Raw genomic sequence first — 20449 nt, 5'->3', positions numbered from 1 at the left:
GAGCTTAGTCCTAAGTACTGGTTTCACTTCTACTACCCGCAATCCCCAAATCCCAACATGGTGTCAGGACTTCAAGAGGTGATTCAACCATACACGCATCAAAACACGGAAATAGACATTTGGATGAATGATTTCCAGAATGCGGTACTCGCACTATATGGAGACGATGTGTCAGATGCGCGAAGAAAAGCCTGTTTAGCAACATTTATTGGTGATGAAGGAAAAACAGTAATAAACAATCTATCAGAAAATCAGAAAGACAGTTTTGATCATATAAAGGAATCCCTCATAGCACATTTTCAAGCATCGGTTAATGTTACAGTTGAACGACACAAGTTCAACAGCATGAATCAGGATGCTGGAGAACTGATAGACCTGTATGTTACCAAGTTGAGAACGCAAGCCGCTAAATGTAAGTTTGTCGTGAACCACAGACACACATACATGAACGATGCTGATCCCCCTGAAGAACAAGTCCTGGAGGCAGAAACAGACATTTCAGATCAGTTCATCAGAGACCGTTTAGTTTGCGGCATTCATGACCAAAACACTAGAGCAAAGCTTCTTCGCGAGAGAAACTTGACATTAGATTCTGCAATTAGGAGCATCAAGGCTGTTGAAACAGCCAACAACCATGTGAAAAAACTCTTCAATCAAAAGAGTGCATTGTCTATAGACAAGGTGAACAGAAAATATAATAACAAAAACTTTCACCAATCTTCAAAATCAAAACCTCAATCGAAATGTTATAGTAGCAATGAGAGTGTTAAAACTCACAAAACAGGTGAGTGTGGACGATGTGGTGGACCAAATCACAGCAGATCACAGTGTCCAGCTTCCAAAGCTGCCTGTCATGTGTGCAAACTTGTAGGACATTATGGAAAGAAATGTCGGACCAAGAAAGTACACGAATTTCAACAAGAGAGCGCCACAAGCTTCAGCGACCACTCCAACAGTGATTCTATGTTTATGGGACTGTTGATCAGCACAACCACAACATCAGTATCTAGTGATAATCAATGTGATTGTAAGTGCGAGTGTAAACACCGCAAAGAGATTGATATTGACTGTGTAGATTGGGTTGAAAATGCCGAGTTAGAAGATGTTCAAGTGCAGTTTAAAATTGACACCGGAGCACAAGCAAATGTTTTGCCGCTTTCACTGTATACAAAATGTTTTAGGAGTGACAGTTATTTGTCTGGTTCCACTGTTAAGTTGACTGGTTACGGGGGTGCAAATATTCCTGTTTCCGGTGAGGTAAATTTAGATTGCAAGATAAAGAATAATAATGTTAATTCCAAGTTTATTGTTGTTCCACTGGAAGTAAAACCAGTGCTAGGTTTACACACTAGTTATCAACTTGGTTTAGTTAACCCAAATACATCAGTTTCAGCTGTGAGTGAGAGTAGAGAGAAGCACAGTGGTAGCACGAGTGAAGAGATTAAGGTTTCAGGAACTCACAACAGATTCAAGAGATGTGAGATTGATAATCACAAGGATATAGATCATTCACTAAGCCACTCACAACACCACCAGGGTGGTGCAGAGAGCTCACTGAAGAGTGAGGAGCAGTGTGAGAAGATTCGGGTGAATAAGTGTCGGGTGCAAAGTGAGTCGAACAGAGAGCAGGTGAAGAGTAATGGGTTAAAACAGTACATTCCCAATCCATACCCCTCTGTTCAGGCGTGTGAGAGTTCAGACCGTGTAGTAGACCAAGTCACTAACACTTTCAGGTACGAGGAGCTGAGCAAAGAGTTTGCAGATGTCTTCAGCAACCAACAAGTTGGTTGTATCAGCCAGCCCTACGATATAAAACTAATAGAGAACTCCACTCCAGCAGTGCATGCACCTAGAAGAACGCCTTTCACACTAGCAGATAAAGTCAAGAATGAGCTGCATAGAATGGTGAAGCTCAAGGTGATAAAGAAGGTGGACGAAGCCACCGAGTGGGTGAATTCTATGACTGTAACCGAGAAACCTAACGGACAGATAAGGGTATGCTTAGACCCTACTGACCTAAACCGAGCTATTATCAGAGAACATTCGCCGCTGCCGTCAGATGAAGAGATTATGACGAGATTGGGTGGATCAGTGTTGTTCTCGAAGTTAGATGCTCGAGACGGATACTGGCAAGTCCCTCTAACAGAGAAAGCTAGTTATCTGACAACGTTTAATACGTTGATTGGAAGATTCCGCTACCTCCGACTTCCATTTGGATTAAAATCATCCAATGAAGTCTTTCAGAAACGAATGTCGCAAGTCTACGAGAGACTTGAAGGTGTAGAGGTAGTATTTGACGATATCTTAGTACATGGTGCTACGAGAGAAGAACATGATAGCCGTTTAAAGGCTGCACTACAAAGGTCACGTGAAGCCGGAGTAAAGCTCAATGACACCAAGTGCAAATTTGGACTACAGGAAGTCACATATTTGGGTCGTGTAATCAGTGTTGACGGAGTAAAACCAGATCCAGAAAAGATTAAGGATATTCTAGATATGCCCAATCCTACCGATAAAACAGGAGTTCACAGGATCCTGGGTATGATCAATTTCCTTGCGAAGTTTATTCCCAACATGAGCACGCTCACGACACCACTGAGAGCCCTGTTAGTCAAAGATACAGAATTTATTTGGACACACGAACAGAACAAGGCACTAGACAACATCAAGAAGATACTCACCAGTGAGCCTGTTCTAGGATTCTATGATCCAAAGAAAGAAGTGACTCTACTATGTGATGCGAGTCAGTATGGTTTGGGTACATGCCTGATGCAAGATGGCAAGCCAGTAGCTTATGCTTCGAGAAGTCTCACACCAGTACAAGTACAAGTACGATACGTCCAAATAGAGAAGGAATTACTATCGATTGTATTTGGTTGTGAAAGATTTCACCAGTATGTGTACGGAAAACAGATACAGGTACACACTGATCACAAGCCCTTGCTGAGTATAGTCAACAAACAAACCATAGCTGAAGCACCGCCAAGGATACAAAGACTGCTGCTACGACTCTTGCCTGCCAAGTCTTATTTCAGTCAGCGAGATAATTTGTTTGTCGTCGACGATATCCTGCTTTTTGGTACCAGGATCATAATTCCGCGAAAGTTACGTCCCGAGCTCTTAGAGAGGATACATGTTGGTCATCAAGGCCAATCTAGGTGTAAGAGCTTGGCACGTAAAAGTGTGTATTGGTTACACATGAACCAAGACATTGATGAGATGGTACGCAAGTGTGAACCTTGTTTGATGAAGCGCAGCTTCCCCAAAAAGGAACCTCTGCGACCAGACAGTGTCCCTGAACGGGCTTGGCAGAGAATATCGGTAGACAAGTTCAGTGCTAAAGGTAGAGAGTACCAGCTTAGTACAGATTATTTTTCGAAATATGTGGAAGTTGAAATGTTGCCAGTAAACCCTACTTCTTATCATTGTATTCAACAACTGAAACGAGTTGTGTCGAGATTTGGTTTACCAGAAAAGCTAAGATCTGATGGCGATCCTTTATATACCAGTAAAGAGTTTAAAGATTTCTTAAAAAAGTATGATATTACACATACGTTGTCCTCAGCTGGTTATGCTCAATCTAATGGTTTTATTGAAAGACATGTAGCTACGATAAAGAACACGATTTTGAAATCTGATGATATTCATTTAGCTTTGTTAAATTATCGTAACACTCCGATATCTAACGAGTTGCCGAGTCCCGCAAAAATATTATTTAACAGAGAGTTGCGCACGAAATTGCCAACATGTTCAAGTTTATTGATTACTGAAAATGATAAAAGATACAGACGTGTCTTAGAGAAACGTGTAATTGATATGGAACAGCATTACAACCAGCATACCGTTCCGAGAGATGATTTTGTTCCAGGACAGTTAGTCTGTTATAGAGACAACCTATCTGACAAGATTTGGAAGCCAGGTAAAATCCTAGCACCAAGATCTGATGCTAACGGTAGATCATATGTACTGCTTTCGCAAGCTGGAAACCAGATACTGAGAAACAAGAGATTATTGACTACAGACTATACCCGTCGTCAACTCACTGTTATCCCAGATCAGGATTACCACATACCAACAGCAAATACAGATCCCGTTGTACCGGATAGTTCTGTTAATGTACCAGCTACTGCACCTGCCCCGTCTGGTGTTTTGACAGGTGGTAGTGCTGCAGGAGCCTCCGTGACCACTGCAGCAGATCCCGTTTCCCCTGCTCAAGCGCCTGCTGGAGTGCTGCCCCAGCCTCCTGGGCTGCGTAGATCAGCGAGAGTCCGTCAGCACACCTCCAAGTGCCGGTTGTCATGCTGCCGATAATTAAAATGATGTTGTACTTACGGTATAATCCAAATTGTTTAACCACACATACAGTGATGATAAGTTATTTTGTACTACTTGCGGTGTATATATATAAACCGAATTGTTTGACCAGTAAAATTTAGTAAAGATTATTATAGACGGAACGTAAATGTATTTTATGTATTTTATGTTATTTCATAGAGGAAAGAGGATAGTACAGAGCTTGATATGACCTCGTGTTAACAGTTTGTTTTGTAACGCGCGGAAGCGTTTTTATTTTAGATCTACTCACAGTGTCAGCATTTCAGTTTTTATTTTATTTTGAATAAAGCCGCGCAACCTCGTGATATCTAACGAGTTTTTATAAAGAGGGAGATGTTGTAATATGTTAATATTACTAATTATTATTTTATCCCTTTTAGGTTTTAGAGCTTAGTCCTAAGTACTGGTTTCACTTCTACTACCCGCAATCCCCAAATCCCAACAATAAGGGCCGTCATTATTATTATTAAATTGCATTATTTTTAATCTAGTCTAATTATGATATGAAAGACAGATAGCTTAACAAGCAGAAAATTTGTATGGAGTATCTTATTCATGAGAAAGAAGTGTGATGGTTTTTCAGTTGTAATTAATGTCACAATTGTGACTCAAAAGGAGAGATCAGTAGTAAGAACTAACGTTTGCAAATTTGTATAACATTTACTGCTCTAAAATGAAATTTCCCAGTCAATACAAAAATCGTTTGGCATTTCACTGCAGTAAAAAGGGCTTCAGACTTGCAACAGCTCTTCGTTCTACTTTCAGAATACTAATTAGACCCAAAGGCCATGGCGAAATTTCCTACTGGCCAATAAATGTGTCTTTCAGTTTAATACAAGGCACTCTGAGTTAATGCAACATTTTAAATGCTTATTATTTTATTACTTATTTCATATCAAAAATAGAAACCAATAAATATGATATAATCTATACAATCTAGGTAAACTATAGGTAAAAATATAATATTAATCATAAGCTAAAATGTACTAATCTTTGTATTCTAAATGGGGAAAAGAAGAAACATTGTCAGTCAGTCGAGAAAATTGTCAGTCAGGCTATATGGCAGCTTTGTAGATGTTGTGACAATGCTTGTTTACACCCCCCGCGCGTGAGGGCACGTTTTTGCTAGTAATTTGCGACATTACTTTATGGATATCGAATCTCGCGACTTCAACGAAGTGCTGGGGACAAGTTTTCAATAATTCATATCACTTTTCAGTTCCTATCGTTTTAAGCATCGTTAGGGCTTTCCCAGAAACTAACTCTCATCATCCTAGGATAATCATGTGTCGCACAGCACTTGTTTCAGTAGAGAGTGTACTCGCCTTTACGAGAGAATGACGTGTACGTTTCGGTCACCTGCGGAAAAAGGAAGTGAGATATCGAAAATCTGAGATAAACCCGATCGATAAAATCCTTTCAGGTAGGTGCTAGTCAAGGTTTCATCTCTTTAGACATTAAGATGGCTTCAAACACCTCACAAAAAGTTTTCAAAAGTAAAATTGACTCGCGACCTACAAATACCACCATAAAACTTGCCCTCATATATTTTTGAGGGCAAGTTTTTGAGCGCGCCGCGTGACTTTGTCTCAGCAACAGCAAGACATAGTTACAATCTCGCAACTATGAACAGACAAGGAAAATATTGTATTAATATCTGTCAAAGGAATTTAATGTATTTTAACAACTTGTTCTAATAATGCTAATAACTAATCGATGAACCTCATAAATGGTCGGCCCGGTGTGAGTGTATAGTATGGATTGTGCTCTGAAATGGGGCGCTGTTATTGGTTAATACAGCGGCCAATCAGGATCGAGCTGGTTTGTGGCTGCAGTCCAAATTTAGGATCATATCTGATTAGGTACCTAATTAGTGATTATGCACTTTAAAGTAAGATTAACTCGGTATTCACAATCCACATTAAATCGCTACATTTTGCAAATCAGCTGATATTTGTAACTTTAAAAAATAGTTGTAACTTATATATTTATACAGGTCCCCGGTTTAACAAGCATTCAGGATAGAAGAACCAGCAGCGGTTAATGACACTAAAACAGAGGTGGAGAATTACAGTAAGAACAGCAGAAAGAGTGGAGTGAGATAAATATCTTTTCTTTTTCTGCACTGGTTACTGATGCTTACTTACTTGGGTTACTTGGGTTGGGTTCCGAGCTGGAGTGCTACCAGGCCAAGAATGTCTTGCATCTCCACCGCCAACAGTTATTCAAGAAAATTCTGGCCTGGGTTATGTTTTAAAATTAGATATAGCCAGGCCCATGTCAGTTTTGTTTATGTTCTATTTATCATGAAAAATGATTGTGCTCGGAGTGATCTGGGCAAAAAATTAATTCCAACTCCACGGGGAATCGAACGTGCGACCGCCCTGTGAGGCACTCGACGCTCTAGCCGTCACGCCACACGGGATATACGCTAATTAAAATTGTGATGTCTATATAGTGCTTATTTGGCAGAAATTAGTACCGCATACAATCCTCAATTTTGAGTTTGTTATGATTGTAATTGGGAAGTGGGAACATAAAACAACTCTTCTGCATTTTATTGGAACTGTCTGTACAGTGTACACGATAAAATACATTGGGTAATTACAAAGATTGTGTACAGTGCATTCGGGGGCTTTGCTTTTGACTGATTTATTTTCCGGACAGTTCTTGGAAGTTCAATTAAAACCAGTGCAGTAGAAGAGTAAACTTGCATGAGAGTTAAAATGGTACTATTATAATTTGTGTTGTCAGGTAAGATTTCAGTTTTCACTTTGATACATTGGTATGTGATTTATATGCTGATTACAGATTACCGATAAAGATTGTTACATGTACAATTCAGAAAAATGTGTACATCATATGAGAGTCTAACTGTCTTCTCATTTCACCTCTTAACTGACAAGTGACATATCAGAAACATGAGTCGTCTTATAATGATACAAACACTATATTATAATAATATGGTTTTCACGTTAAGTAGTCAGCTTGACCTTGATTGGTTGCAGACAATTGTTAATGTGGATTGTGAATACCGAGTTAATCTTACTTTAAAGTGCATAATCACTAATTAGGTACCTAATCAGATATGATCCTAAATTTGGACTGCAGCCACAAACCAGCTCGATCCTGATTGGCCGATGTATTAACCAATAACAGCGCCCCATTTCAGAGCACAATCCATACTATACACTCACACCGGGCCGACCATTTATGAGGTTCATCGATTAGTTATTAGCATTATTAGAACAAGTTGTTAAAATACATTAAATTCCTTTGACAGATATTAATACAATATTTTCCTTGTCTGTTCATAGTTGCGAGATTGTAACTATGTCTTGCTGTTGCTGAGACAAAGTCACGCGGCGCGCTCAAAAACTTGCCCTCAAAAATATATGAGGGCAAGTTTTATGGTGGTATTTGTAGGTCGCGAGTCAATTTTACTTTTGAAAACTTTTTGTGAGGTGTTTGAAGCCATCTTAATGTCTAAAGAGATGAAACCTTGACTAGCACCTACCTGAAAGGATTTTATCGATCGGGTTTATCTCAGATTTTCGATATCTCACTTCCTTTTTCCGCAGGTGACCGAAACGTACACGTCATTCTCTCGTAAAGGCGAGTACACTCTTTACTGAAACAAGTGCTGTGCGACACATGATTATCCTAGGATGATGAGAGTTAGTTTCTGGGAAAGCCCTAACGATGCTTAAAACGATAGGAACTGAAAAGTTTATGAATTATTGAAAACTTGTCCCCAGCACTTCGTTGAAGTCGCGAGATTCGATATCCATAAAGTAATGTCGCAAATTACTAGCAAAAACGTGCCCTCACGCGCGGGGGGTGTTTAGTGGTCCCTATACAATTACAAGTAAACAAATAATCAAAGTTTTAGCACATTTTACAGCATAAAATTTAAACAAATGAAAACATATAATGCTCTTAGTGGTAAATGGCCGTTTGTTCTGAGCTGTATGATTTTTTGACAATCAACTAGCGGGGCAAGGAATGTACTGGCTGGTAGCTTTTGTACACACCAAAACGCTAGTCTGGTTGATTAATGACCAAATTAGAGGCGTTGATAGGAAGGCATTATAATTTGTGGGTGTAAGAGGGAATATTTGGCATGCATTATTCTAGCAGCTATTTTGTAACAAATGGTCTTTACGATTATTAAGGACGGTAGGTATTTTGGGTGTTCAATGGGGGCCGGGGGTTTAAATTTAAGGGAGAAAAAGAAATGAATATTGGGTTATAATCAGTGGCGTAACGAAAGGCCCTGCTGACCCCGCTGTGCAGGGGGGCGCCGTCTTAGGGGGCGCCAAATCGTCGTTTGAATGTGGGACAATTTCGAAAACTTAACTAAAGTACTAGCAAAACTGCGTGTTTTGCTCTAGATACACACTTTTTTAGAGATTTTACCGGCGTATTCTTTAAAATCACCTAATTTGTTCAATTTTAGGGAGGGGCTCCAAAAGGGGAGAGGGCGCCAACAGGGGGGCGCCTTTTCGGCAGGGGGCGCCAACAGGCAACGTTACGCCACTGGTTATAATATTAATCATAGATGTCAACCCTGATATAACTATTGTACTAAAAATTTGATCATAATGCTTAGGGTCTTTATTAGAATTCAAATTGGATATAAAAAACATGTGAGTATCAAACAATACCAAATACCACCGAGAAATTTCGTCAATTATATAAATTTATCAAGGCATAGAAAGAATGCTAATCACACATCACAACAAATGTTATACAATACTTTTAACAGACCAAGGTATTAACACATAATCATTTAATTAAAACTATTCTTAATTCAAACTTTTCTTTATTACAATTACTCTTCTTCTAAAGTAAAGTAAAGTAAAGTAAAAAAACAAATATGAAATAATTGTAAATAAATAAATTTGTTGATTCACGATGTCAATCCTTCCCAGCTCGGCAAGGCCCAGTGGTGCATCTCGCCGATCTACGGAAGGTTGCGAGAAGAATTATTTGATGCGCGGCGCGGCCAAGTAGTGCATCGCGCTACAAATAAATTTGTAATTCATGGAGTTTTGACATACGTTGCATGCCACTTTTCGCGCGCGAAGCGCGCGCCGCCGAAGGCGGCAAAAGATAGCATTTGACTTTAATTCAATATTACCAGTGACATGACAGCGATTAAATAATTGTACAGTTAATCAATGAAACAAGAAATTTTCGATGAAACAAGAAATTTAATTTTAGCACATTTTACAGACTAAAAAGATGTAAAATAATTCATAATATATAATGCCCATTTAGTGTGTGACTTTTTGTCCTTGACTGCAGACTGCTAGTTTGGGTTTGGAAGGACACTGGACAGGTAACTAACGGGGCAAGGAATGCGCGTGCCTGACATGTGAAAGCTTTTGCACACACCGAAACGCTAGTTCAGTTAGGTTTTTAGAGACAAGGCTCATATTAGGACTACAAGAAATTTGTTAGTAGACATTAGGTGTTTTGTTTATAGTTGTTACTATAGGTTGCAGTCTTGTTGTGACAAAAAGTCTACACTAAAACATACTTTAGTTTATATTGTGTAGTTCAAGGATATAAAGTGCAGCTTCAAGGTAGATATTGGAGAGCTGGCGAAAGATTATGGCCTTTGTATCAATGGTTATAATAAGTTAATGACGGAGGATACTCGTCCAAAGTTTTTAAAAGTAGCGTGCGACGTGTAGCGTGTTACCTGAGGACCCCAGGCTTTAATGTTGTTAATAGAGATTAGGCGGAATGACCGGCTGAGCGCGGCCCAGTAACCATTTGTCGCCATAAGCAATTAATTGTTAACCTCATGATATGCAGTTGCTCCCGTCCAATGAAATTGCTGCATTTTACAAGTTTGTAGCGCGATGCACTATTACTGGGCCGCGCTCAGCCTGTCATTCCGCCAAATCTTTATTCGTTCGTTAATGAACATAATAGCCTGGGGTCCTCAGGTAAGATGCACTAGTACTGGGCCGTGCCGCGCATCAAACAATTCTTCTCGCAACCACGTAGATGCACCAATGCACCATTAGGCCTCGCCTTACTGGGCCGCGCTCAGCCGGTCATTCCGCCTAATCTCTATTGTTTAACAACATTAAAGCCTGGGGTCCTCAGCACTCAGGTAATAAAATTGCAATTGAACAAATTAGGTGATTTTAGAGGATACACGGTAAAATCTTTTAAAAAGCTAATTTTTTCAAAATTGTCCCACATTCAAACGCGAACGACAATTTTGCACCTTCTAAGATAGTGCCCCCTGCACAGCTAAGCGGGGTCAGCGGCGCCGGCCTTTGTATTACGCCACTAACGTGGCAAACCTGTAGTCAGTGGCAAACTTGTAGTCAGTGGCAGTAATGTTTTTACCATACTTGTTTGCTTACTGGAGGTATGATTTTAAAGACTGAACAAGATTCTATGTTAAATTCTTTAACTTTTCCCCGGACGTTGCTATAGTAACAGACCTGACAGAACGTGAGGGACATCGGTTATATATCGGTTATACTTATATATCGGTTATACTTATATAACGCTGCTAAAACCAGTTATTAATTAAGTGTTCCTAATATTATAACTATAAGGTGTGTCCCATATATTTGTTTACACTCAGTGATTACACTCAGTGTGTATAGTACCAGACGATTCGCTTAATAACAAGAAACCATATGTTTGAAGATTTCAGTTTATCGTACCAACTATTTAAGCTCCGATGATCCGTCAAACATTAATATTAAAACAAAGAGCTCAGTGTGTATACTTCACAGTCACAGCAATTATAGATCTCTAAGAGGGTGCAAAAATGAATGAATTGTAGCAGATACTAAGGACTTTATATTTTGATTACTATAAAAAGGGTTACTATGACGTCATACAGTTTGACTCTGCAGACCGTCTAAATGTACATTTTACTTTAGTTAATTTAACTGCAGATAAATCCTATTTAAAAAATATCATTGTAAGCTCCCAATTGGTCCTATCTAAAAACCTAGACGTGATTCATTCACGTGACAGTCCCTCACTGCAAATAGTTAAACTACACTGCAAATAGTTTACCTTCACTGCAAAGTACTGACGTTTTATTTGCTCCCATAAATATCCTGCAATAGGAGTCAACAGGATCCTATTAGTATTTGAATATTATTGTCCCAAGTGTTATAGTAGTCCTTTCTAAAGGCAAAGCGAGACGATATATATACATGTTTATACATCCGAACCATTTTACTGACACCACGGCATCATCTTTAACACGACTTTTTTTGACTGGTTCAAATGCTTTAATGGCCTTTAAAAAATTGGCCAAAGAATAAGAATTTTAGTGCCCACAATTTGGACCCCCAAGTGGTGTCAAAAACGCGAATTAAAACGCCATGGTAACGAACGGCAGTAAAGAAGTAAGGACTGACGACATATTTAAACCAACCTACCTCGTTCTCCAAAAAAATGGCTTGATTCACGATGTCATCCTTCGCATCTCGCCGATCTGCATTATTGATGCGCGCGCGCGACCCAGTAGTGCATCGCGCTACAAAAAAATGGCCAGAAAAACATTATCTCTAAGGGGTGAACGACCCCTATATCATAAGGTCACTGTCGCTTATATAGTTTAAAATCACATTTTCATGATGGTTCAGGTAACGCGCCTTACATTTTTGATTTTATTATTGTCTTTTTTGTGTAATTTTTTCGAGTATCCATTTCTTTTTTTTTTAAGTTTTTCTCGGTGTGTCAATAAGATCAAGTAAATTGTATGTAAACTGTTAAAATTTTTTGCGACAGTTAATCTGATATTATCTCTTTAAGTTTAACATTATTTAGTGTTTGTTGATTTTATGAGATCCGTGTTTTGTTTTTAACTTTCGGCTCCGATGAAGAGAAAAAGTATTTTGAGGAGAGCCGCTCAGACATGGGCACCGTATTGTGTAAATTATTTAGTTATATTTTATACGGCCCCAACCGTATTGTGTAAATTATTTAGTTATATTTTATACGGCCCCAACGTTAATGTGGCTCTTGCTATGTGTTGGTTCAGCCGAATTAATTATTATATAATCAAGTTTATTTTTCTTTTCTAGTTAGTTGTCATCCGGCCACACAATCAACAATAAGCATCTTATATTGCAGCACCATTTTTCAATTAGTATATCAAAATATGTCATTGTAATTTTGCATGGCTGAAATGTAACGCTTGATTTATATACCTTATCGGACCTTATTTGGACGGACATTACATGAACGGACATAATTGTGAACGGACATTAATATGAACGCTCGAAGGCATTCAAAACCATAAAAAATCCGAATTTTTTTCAGTTTTTTGACTTTTTTTTAATTTCAGCAAATGATTTTTAATCCATTTTTCATACAATAAGTAAGAAAAGCAGTCATTAAGCAGTAAAAATGTTAAAATATGTGTACATGATCAGTGTCTAATATCACATATCATATTCATTAAATGGGTTTTCGTGCATGAAATAGTCCATGCTTAAACAAGCATCAGTGATTTCTAGCTTTGTGGAAACCTTTTTTATCAAACTACCCCGGTCCTGCATTTCATTGTTAACTTTTACAAGCCATTCGGCGTGAAATGGTTTTATCTTAGACAACTTTAGGTTAACCTTAACATCACGTAGAGCTTTCCTAGCACTGTTTCATTACCTCCCCTCAGTAATATGAACTATAACAACGTCGGACAATGTCCTTGGCAACACGAATCACGATTTACCGTAATATCTAGAGGCTGGAACAAGTTTGTCATGTTGGCGGGGACTAGCTCATGAACTATGTTGTTGACTGTTGAGTGCCATAATTTTGTTGACTTTTTTCCACCAAGTGACCCTTGAAAACATCATATACTAGTAAAGTTTTCTGTGCCTCCGGCAGTGCAGACCAAGGAGAACCTTTCCGTCGTTAACTTACGGCACAATAAAGTTCTCAAAGTTGTCATATTCTGGACAAAAAGTTCGAAATGGAAAAATTTTTGAAAAAATTTCAACGGACTTTAACTTGGACGGACATTAATTGAACGGACTTTATTTGAACGGACATTAAGATGAACGCTAGGGCCTCCAGCGTTCAAGTAATGTCCGTCCAAATAAGGTCCGATAAGGTATATAATCACAGTGCTGGCAAGCACGACCGTTGCCTTTATGTGCGTATACTATGTACCCCCTTTACTATAATTATACCCCCTTTGGTACACGTAATTACAAGCCTCTTTCGTGCACGCGAAGCGTGCACTCCGGCCGGAGTTTTTCATGCATTAAGACTCATCCGAAGTCGTTCGGCAGATTTATTTTTAGTTCAAAACATTCTAATTTGATGTCAAAGATGACAGGAATAAGAAATAGTTATGTGGAGATTTTTAAGAAATTTGCATAAAATACGTGCCAGCACTGTTATACGAAATTCGGTAAAAAACCCAAAATCGCCATATTCAGGTGCCTTAAAAACCATGTCACAATTGAGTTAGAGATATGAAACTTTGCAGGGCGTCTAGACGTTGCCCCAATCGACTGCAAAAAAGGTTTCAGGTTTCAGGAGCATCGGGAAATGGGTTTTCTTGAACCCCTGTTTTACGACAGATTGTCGGGACATATATATACATATATGGGAAAAGCGAGCGACCGATTTCATTCTCGGTATCATTTGCATTTGAGAACGGTCAATCAAATTAATATCACTTCATTTTGTTTGGGAAAGAGAGCAGAGAGACACTGGCAGCGGTCCACTCTACCCATGATTATTGATTATGGGTTTTGGTCAAATAATTAATTGAATTTTCAAATAAAAAATACAATATCTTTGTCGCATAGTAGGGGGGTAGTAAATTCAGTGTTTCGTATCGTTTCGTCACCACATGACAGCTCAAACTCTCAAAGAATTTAGGGTCATATGTTTCAGTAAGTGCGACCAATTGATTGTTCCTGGTGCAGTGAGTCAGGTAAGTGACTACAATATAATAAAACACGATGAGATATTTTATGATGCAATTTTCAAATCAAACCAAGATATTTGAATGCAAAGAGTTTGATTTACCAGCAGATGACTGATCTTAACTCAACAGATGATCAATTTATAATTATAATACATCTGACACACTGACACAGTCAATGTTTCTCTGTCTCAAGAAAGCACGGTTCAGCCTCCACCGGGCTCAGCAAGACCCTCTGGAGATGATTCCAATTAACATAAGCCGTCCCGACCATCCTCTCCTGCCCCTGTTCCGTCCTCCCAAACTCCTTCCTCCCGTGACAAACCCTGAAGTTATCCAGCACTACAACCTCCCCTCCCTCTAACTTTCTCATGATCCACCTACTCTGATCCTCCACTTTGGCTCTGTAGTACAGGTACGCCTCCCACCACTGTCTCCGAGTCTCCAGATCCAGGGTGTATGTAGCTAGAGGTGTGTCTGTGGACCAGGGGTTGTCACTTATCTGGAAAATATCCTCTCCTAACATGGTCACTAGGGTGTGGTGACTTCTGACGTAGTGGTCTGTACCGGGTGGGGTGAATCTGTGGTATATTGGCACTCTGCACAGGATATCAAAGTAGTCTGGTCTCTCTTCTCGGACTTCTGAGATTGCTGAGAAGGTGTCAACCCAGAAACTATCTCCTCCCTCAACCGTGTTCTCCATAGCATGGAAGAACTCTACATGGGGATTCTGAAAAACTGAGAATGAAAACATAGCTTAAATTCAATAATAGCTAGTACAGACAAAGAGGATAATATAGATGATAATATAGAAAAAGCTTTTATTTGTGGAGATTATAAAAATCATGAACACAAAATGTCAAAATAAAATTGAACCTCGATCAATACCTGGTAGTAATAGTTCAGATCCGTGTGACCAGCTAGGCTCCCACTACCATACCCAGCATTGGCAGGATTAGGTTTAACCCTCACCACATCCACCCCTCCAAATATTGTCTCCCTTATCGGCCCACACTTCAAATCAGCGATGATATCGAGCATTTCTTTGTTGGCAGGTATTTCTGTCAGAAATCCTACACCATGGATCATGTAGTGAGCTAGAAAATCTCTTGTATTTCCCACACTGCTTATAACTGTGTTGTAGTCGAATACCTTGGAGTTTTCGTCCGTTTTAGCGCTCCAAAACTCCTGGCACCTGTTGTATCTCATACTGAGGTCAAGATACTTGTCCAGGATTGTTGGGACTGGTTCAGGACCGTACTCTCCACGAATTGTCCTGGCAACAAGCCCTGTGTGTCCATCACTCCAAGTCAGACTTACATAGTGCTCTGAAACGTTCCCTATATCAGTAACCTTCACCCCAGGATGAAGATTCCCAGTTCTGAACGGTTGTCCTGTTTTTTGGTGATTGTGTTTGCCGAAGCAGGTTTCACAGCGGCACATATTCCGTGTTTCCACGTGCAGGAGGTCTCTGTCGTTGTCTCTGATACCGTGTTCTGTTAGTTTGACAAGTTCACTGAGGTGTCTTCCACTAGGAAAATGAGAACGAAACAGCAACTGTTTTGTAGATGAAAGGATGGGTTTCAATTTATGAAGACGAGACAGCAACATACTTCAATACTTTGGTTTGGGGTACAATAAGATGAAAAGAAACCCGAATTTACTGTAAAAACTGGAAATAAATATTTAACGGAGCGATATTACTGAGTTATAAAAATTACCGAAATTATCACATACATGCTGTTTAAAAATGGCCTGTTTTTCGGTGATAAAAATTATCTCTAAGTCTAAGGGGTGAACAACCCCTATATCATAAGGATTTACCATCTAGTTCCATGGGCAAATTTTCACTCAAATATTTCACTGAAATAAAATATGCCCGAATTTTTGGCTCTCTCTTTTCACTGTAATATTTGGGCTTTAATAATAATAATAATAAGTGTATTAGTAATGATTACCTATCTGATGGACTACGGTATATACAGTTGATGGTAGTTTTCTCTTATTTTTCTTCTCTTGCTCTGCAAGCCCTGATTCTTGTATAAACATATTGTTTGATATAATATTGTATATTTTTGTTTTGATTGTGGTATTTTGTGTGCCAGATTCAGCAATGGGTTCTTGCTGAATCACTGTATATTACACTCTGTGACTAGTCCCTTTGATCCATCTCTTGCCCTGCAAGCCCTGTTTCTTGTCTATACAGCATATAATTATCATGTATCACATTGTAGTATGTAATAAACATTTGTAGTAGTGTAGGATTGTTTGAATTTCTTTTTGCTATGTTTTATAATATTTATTTGTATAATTTGTGAGTGTTTCTCCCGCTTTTCTTCCCTTGCGCAGCAAGCCCTGTCTCTTGTAAAAACAACCTTGAAAGTTTTGTAGATACATATAGTTTCTACACCTTTATCCTCTGGTCCCTAGGGTCAGCTGATCCCGGGCCAGAAGAAAACTACCGACTGCCAAGGTCTGACGCCTAGGCAGTCGAGACCTCTTATTGAGACCCTTTATAATAATAATAGGATTATGGCCACATGGCCATCTCGACAAAACTTGAAACCCAACTGCACTCTACGCTATTGCAGTTCGCACAATATTATCAAAAAGAAAAATGTTCCTATCCGGAACATTTAATGATTAATTATTTTTAGGACGTTAACATGTAGTTCTGAATTTAACAATCAAGAAACATTGATTCCTCGGTATTTAGCAATCAATGGGTTATTAGACATGAAATGTGCATATGAATCATGCTCACATGTATTTATTTTTGACATCAAGGTTTCGCTGAGATCCCAGAAGTGACCCTTTGACGATGCTCCACTCGCTATCAGTTCATTTTTATAACATTGAAGTCGAGCTTTGAATGCGTCTACTGAACTGGCTTCTTTAACCGAACTTGGTACTTTGTTCCAGTAATTGGCAACACGGTTACTGAGGACCTGATTTCCTCTTTTATCTTTTAGGATCTTGGTACCGCTACGTGATATCCTGAAAAGATCTTGTCCATAGTCCACTTTACCCGTCGTTATTTTAAAGGTTTCAATAAGATCACCCCTCATACGGCGCTCCAGTAGTGTTGTTAACTGGAGGATTCTCAGTCTCTCATCGTATGGTAGGATACCAATCCCGTCGATTATTCGTGTAAATTCTCTCTGAACGTCTTCTATCTTCTTAATAGTCCTCCAGTTTCCGTGCTCTGCTGGTAGATTCCACACTTGCACAGCGTATTCGATGTGAGGTCGAACTAGAGTTCTGTAGACATTTAGCATAACAAATTTGTTACGGCAGATCAAACTTCGTTTGATCCAGCCTATAACAGACTTTGCTTTTTTCACGGACTTATCTATATGATCACTCCAGTCCAGGTTTCTGGTAGTTAGAACTCCAAGATCCTTTTCTGCCTTCACTTGGGGGAGGCGTTCCCCATTCATGAAGTACTCGTGCATTGGATTGTTACGCCCAATATGTAGTACCTTACACTTGCCATCCTTCACATTGAATCTTAGGAGCCATTCCTTCTCCCACGCATTGAGTTTCAGTATATCATCTTGTGCAACACTGTGCTTAGCTGTGCTCGTTACTAGCTTAAGATCGTCCGCAAAGAGTGATACGAAGCTCTCAATTCCATCAGGGAGATCATTTATGAAAAATTTTAAAAATTTATTTTTATTATTTAAAAATTTCTTCATTAAAACTCGAGTGGAAGCAGTCCTGATCCTGCCCAACACCACTAGTAGTAGTACAGTCAGTTATGCACAAAATCTGTAGAATATCTGCACGATTTGAGAAGAATTTTTCTTGAAGCACAGGCCTTTATCAAGGTATTAGTAACTCAATTTCGCCTGTTTTAGCTTGGGCATAAACCTTCAGGACGCTTTGAAGTTGAGTTACCCAATCGCGACTGACGCATGCTTAAAATTATTTAACTCGTCTTATAATTGACTAATTGAGGTCAATTAACACATCAAAATAACCAGAATGAGCACATTAAAAGGGGCGAATAAAGGTTTCAAGGTCTCTTACTGCATGGGCGGCGCTCAGCCTGTCATTCTGCCTAATCTCTATTCGGTATGTTTATGAACATGATAGCCTGAGGTCCCCAGGTAGAAGGTCTCAAGTCATATAGTTTTCCAGTTATAAGCTAAAAACCACTGGGATACTTTGGGTCAGGAAACTGATCTGGCCCCCAAGAGGGGTCGGATCACATCACCAAATAGTGACGTATAATTAGTGATGTGATCCATAGATTGAAACTATGCTTGGTGTAGCTCGTTGGGATAGTATAGGAATTCTAGTACCTATAGACATAGTTGGGAATGAGGTAGTTGTCTGTTCACAGATCGCCCTCTAAACTTACAAGGAAATATTTCCTTTAGATCATTGGTATATAAGCAACATTTGACAGAGCATAGTGTGGAGTGAGCTATGTGCACATCCTTGGAGAACCCGGTGGATGTCCTTGCTGTATGGCAGTGTTAAACAAGGAACTGAAACCGAGGGGTTCCGTTCAGGCCTTCACACTTTGTTTCTTTCTGGTTCTAATGTACCGTCACAATAGTGACTCTAATATAATTGACATAGAAATGGGCTAGATCTGGGGTAGTAGAGTTCACATGTCAATTCTGTAAATCATAGCTGTACATAAAGAAGTAAACATGATCTGACTGCTCGACTCGTAGATCACATAAGGGACGGGAGCTGTTGCTAAAGGGGGGGGGGGGGGGGGGGGTCTCGTATCAAGGGATGTCAGACATACGTGCCAAAGGCATGCAAGGGGAGTGAGCCGATCAAGTGTTCTTAGGTATAACTATATAATTATATACTGGAAGATAGAAGGTAGTACTGTCGCATTCTATTTCTATCAAAAATAGTCATGCCTACGTTCTCCAAGTCTAAGTTCCTCAATGGTTTCAGAGGATGTCATGAACAGGTGCTTGATTCTGACGGATACATCTACTGCAGGAAGAAATCTGATGACACCGTCCTCTTCCATCTTCTCTGCTTGGCGTTGCCAGAAGAGCAAATCTCTTAAATGTCCCTGCCACTGGCACTGCTACCTTGCTCTCACAGACAACACTCTTTCCCTCGGAAGTAAACCACACAACCACGAATACGATTCGGATTCGGCTACCCTACAGAGACTCGAACTCCTAACAACGCTCAAGAGGAAGGCCTCCGGATCTCCAAACACACCGAGTCGAAGACTTTTCTTGAATTCGTTCTTCCTCCCAGCTGCACATCTCGTAAAATATTTGTCGACGAGTCCAACTCGGCGCGCGTCCTGGCCTGGTAGATTATAAACCTACAAGAAGAGTTACCTGGGGACCCCAGGCTATTATGTATTATGTTTATAAAAATACGGCGGAATGACAGGCTGAGCGCCGCCCAGTAACAAAAAGAGCTGACGAAATCGAAAAATGTATCCTCTTTGATGGGAAGACTGACCGAGATGTGAAAATCATTTCGCCAGTATTCTTCAGGATCCGTTATTACCAACCAATACATTGTCTCAATTTAGGGGGTGCACCATAAAAATAAACTTGCTCGGATTTTAAAAATTTTTGTACCATTGTTTTCTAGAGACTGTGAGAATTTTCACAATACCAAATTTGTCATACCTTTTTGGAAAGATCAGTGAGTTTCGCCTAGGTGCCATATTTGATGGTGCGCGGCTTTTGGAGCAAAATTTGCTGTAAAAGTCGCGTAATTTGACCAAATTTGACCAAATTCGTAGATTTTTGTCGTATTATTTGGATATATCTTCAGTTCCTTGAATGAGATCATTCTGAAAATTGGCGACGACCTTCCAATAGGGCTTTCACAACTGTCCGAAAAATTTGGTGGATATCGGAGTTGATATAGTGATCAAAATGGAGCAAAATACGCTGCTTTTAGCTGTAACATAATGTCTGATGGTTGGATATGCTTTAAACTTTTCGGACACCTTCCTTGTAAGTCTATGAGTAGGCTTACCAATTTTTGTTGCAATCGGAGGTCGGGAAGGATATTTAATATTTATTTGTGTGAAGAAAATTGTGCTGGCCGAAATTAGCGCTAAAAAACCATCCTACAGTCGGCACGCGCGGCTCACTGTCGATGGCGCACTACCTACTCAATTTCGTTGTCTCAAATTCAAAACTTGTAGCGCGATGATATGCGTTACTGTGC

General features: G+C 39.5%; 2 protein-coding genes across 2 annotated transcripts; one reads left to right on the top strand and one right to left on the bottom strand.

Annotated features, from left to right (window-relative positions):
- The first annotated feature begins 345 nt into the window (after positions 1–345).
- On the top strand, positions 346–4311 carry LOC134822750 (uncharacterized). The gene is made up of 2 exons (XM_063834030.1): positions 346–3361; positions 3800–4311. Exons 1-2 carry the CDS (start codon positions 346–348, stop codon positions 4309–4311), a joined length of 3528 nt encoding a protein of 1175 aa, XP_063690100.1.
- Positions 4312–14444: 10133 nt separating this feature from the next.
- On the bottom strand, positions 14445–15895 carry LOC134822989 (trimethyllysine dioxygenase, mitochondrial-like). The gene is made up of 2 exons (XM_063834294.1): positions 15161–15895; positions 14445–15002 (listed from the first exon to the last, which is right to left on the bottom strand). Exons 1-2 carry the CDS (start codon positions 15881–15883, stop codon positions 14448–14450), a joined length of 1278 nt encoding a protein of 425 aa, XP_063690364.1. The 5' UTR covers positions 15884–15895; the 3' UTR covers positions 14445–14447.
- Between the last annotated feature and the right edge of the window lie 4554 nt (positions 15896–20449).

This window comes from Bolinopsis microptera, chromosome 1, assembly GCF_026151205.1.
Source record: "Bolinopsis microptera isolate Bmic1 chromosome 1, MBARI_Bmic_1.0, whole genome shotgun sequence".
Taxonomy (NCBI): domain Eukaryota; kingdom Metazoa; phylum Ctenophora; class Tentaculata; order Lobata; family Bolinopsidae; genus Bolinopsis; species Bolinopsis microptera.
Note: the sequence above shows the minus strand (reverse complement) of the source record. Positions and strands in the feature narration are given on the sequence as shown.

Excerpts from the sequence above, each read along its gene's own strand:
- LOC134822750 (XM_063834030.1), top strand. The coding sequence starts at position 346 with ATGAATCAGGATGCTGGAGAACTGATAGACCTGTATGTTACCAAGTTG. Across the intron at positions 3,362-3,799 it reads AGGTAGAGAGTACCAGCTTA|AGAAACGTGTAATTGATATG; the intron begins GTACAGATTATT and ends GACGTGTCTTAG.
- LOC134822989 (XM_063834294.1), bottom strand. The coding sequence starts at position 15,883 with ATGTTGCTGTCTCGTCTTCATAAATTGAAACCCATCCTTTCATCTACA. Across the intron at positions 15,003-15,160 it reads ATCTGAACTATTACTACCAG|AATCCCCATGTAGAGTTCTT; the intron begins GTATTGATCGAG and ends TCAGTTTTTCAG.